The sequence below is a fragment of the Oncorhynchus tshawytscha genome, linkage group LG09 (genome assembly GCF_018296145.1).
Source record: "Oncorhynchus tshawytscha isolate Ot180627B linkage group LG09, Otsh_v2.0, whole genome shotgun sequence".
Classification (NCBI taxonomy): domain Eukaryota; kingdom Metazoa; phylum Chordata; class Actinopteri; order Salmoniformes; family Salmonidae; genus Oncorhynchus; species Oncorhynchus tshawytscha.
Window position 1 is genome coordinate 81,297,195 of NC_056437.1, and position 2,203 is coordinate 81,299,397.

Below are 2,203 nucleotides of genomic sequence, written 5' to 3' on the forward strand. Positions count from 1 at the left end.
CAGTGAAATGACAAGGAAACTAAAATTGTTCTACTTTATCAATTTCAGCACAATAAAATATAAATGCAGTGAAATAACAAAGGAAACTAAAATTGTGAAATGTCCCTTTAATGTTAATAACTGGAGATATGTATCCCATTGCAATTATTTGTTTTTTTCTGTCTTCAGGGTCTTCCTTCTCCCCACTTCAGTTGCTACTGAGCCCACAGTGGCCCCCAGCATCCGCCCAACGGGCCACCTACAAACAGGCCAACGAAAGCCCCAGCAGAGACTCCATCCTCAGCATCTTGGGCAGCCTCCTCAGCCACCCTGTCAATCCCTTGCCACAAGGACGAGAGAAATGAGGAGAGGAGGAGGCAGGAGAAAGAGAGGTAATACCATCGGTGTCTATGTTCAGGTTGTGCACACTCCTCTCTGCCTCCTCCCTAACTTTTGCCATCTCTTCATCGTCTAGCTCTTCCTCTGGAGGTGAGGCTGAGGAGGGCACCTCTTCATCTAGCTCCTCTCCCCCTCTTCTCTGCCACACTATCTCTGCCTGCTTCTCTCTCACCCTGGCCTCAGCCTCCTGGTAGAGGGGGCAGCTGTAGAACTCCACCCCGCTCTCTTTTACGGTCTGTTCAACCTTCTCCAGCAGCTCTTCCACACTCTTCCTCTCATCCTTCTCTCCTCTACTCCTCCGCTCCAGAGAGTGATAGCGGTCTCCACACATCACCACCAGCTCCAGTAGGTCTTTGCGTCTGGTGGTGATGTACTCGTCCAGCTGTTGTCCCAGAACCATCTGGTCTGTGTGGGTGAAGAGGACCAGGGTGTGTCCACTGACTGCAGTGGGGCCAAAAACCTTCTCCAGAGCCTCCAGGGCCCGCAGCTCCATGTCAGCCGGCCGGTCCACAGGGACACACAGCAGGAAGGCATGAGGCCCCGGGGCCGACAGGGCCACGCAAGAGGAGACATGGTGCCTCACCTCCTCCAGGGGGCGCTCTGAGCAGAACCAGTCTTGGGCGACTACTACTGATACCTGCAGGCAAAAACAGTGTGTAATGTTAGAACCTCTGGTTGACATTTAAGTCATTTAATCAGTGTGTAGGCTACTGTCCTTTTAAGGAATCAACAAAGTATCTTACCCATCTCCCTGCAATGGTTCCTCTGTGCTTCTCACATTCCTGAGTGACAGCTGGCTCACTGGCAGTCTGGGTAAGGAAAGCCTGGCGTCCCAGTATGGCGTTTCCAGCTGCACTCTGTCCTGCTCTTGTCCCGCCGAGCAGAACCAGCCTCAGCTCTGCATTGGGACAAGACGAGGAGATGGAGTGTTCTTAGAGTTCAGTCTGCACACATCACAAGTTCTGTCATCTGATCTCTGCTTTTAGTTTCCGTTTACATTAGTACTGTTCAATAAGCAACGACTTTTGTATCTCTGAAAGTTCTGCCAAAATACGTATTGTAACAATGGAGACATTGTACATATGTTCCCTGTGAGACAAAAAAATATATGAATAGAACGAACTCGAATCACGAAACATCTCATAGGCTATACCAGGGTTTCCCACACTCGGTCCGTTTTTTTTTTCTTCCCTAGCACTACACAGCTGATTCAAATAACAAACTCATCATCGAGCTTTGATTATTTGAATCATCTGTATAGTGTTAGGGCAACAAAAAAAAAACGAGCCACATGACCGAGTTTGGGAAACCCTTGGCTATAAAATGTAGCACAAGATGTAAACACGTTTTATCTACTGTCCAAAGAGACAGCTCAAACGAAATGCTGAGACTCCCCCACGTATTAAAAACTGACAGGCCGAAAAGTGCGTTTGTGGCGAGTTAACAGCACACACGCGAGTATGAAATAGTCGTAAACAAACGCGAAGTCAAAGCCTACACTTCCTGGAACCTGCGTGAATAATTGGTAGGCTACACGTACCTGTTTGTGGGGGACCTGATGCCATCTCTTGATTGTGAGATATTGCCAGATATTATTGCCGTATTTAGTATGAACGCTAGTCAACTTCCTCGTGCCTACATCCTGACTCATTAGAAGAAGGATCAGTCTGTGCTGTGTGCTTCTGCAGTCTTCAGGGCGTAGCCGTACAGTCAATGCTCTTCAAGAAAAGCCGGTTTAAATGCAGTGACAAAAAAAGTAAAGTAGGCTGACTTCTTAAAATGCGAATTATGCATCAACATTCGAATCAATATGTTCATGGCATAC

General features: G+C 47.8%; 1 protein-coding gene across 1 annotated transcript; it reads right to left on the reverse strand.

Moving 5' to 3' along the window:
• Positions 1 to 238: 238 nt before the first annotated feature.
• Positions 239 to 2,203, reverse strand: LOC112247014 (GTPase IMAP family member 7). Its single transcript, XM_024415655.2, has 3 exons — positions 1,919 to 2,203; positions 1,122 to 1,276; positions 239 to 1,015 (listed from the first exon to the last, which is right to left on the reverse strand). Exons 1-3 carry the CDS (start codon positions 1,941 to 1,943, stop codon positions 239 to 241), a joined length of 957 nt encoding a protein of 318 aa, XP_024271423.2. The 5' UTR covers positions 1,944 to 2,203.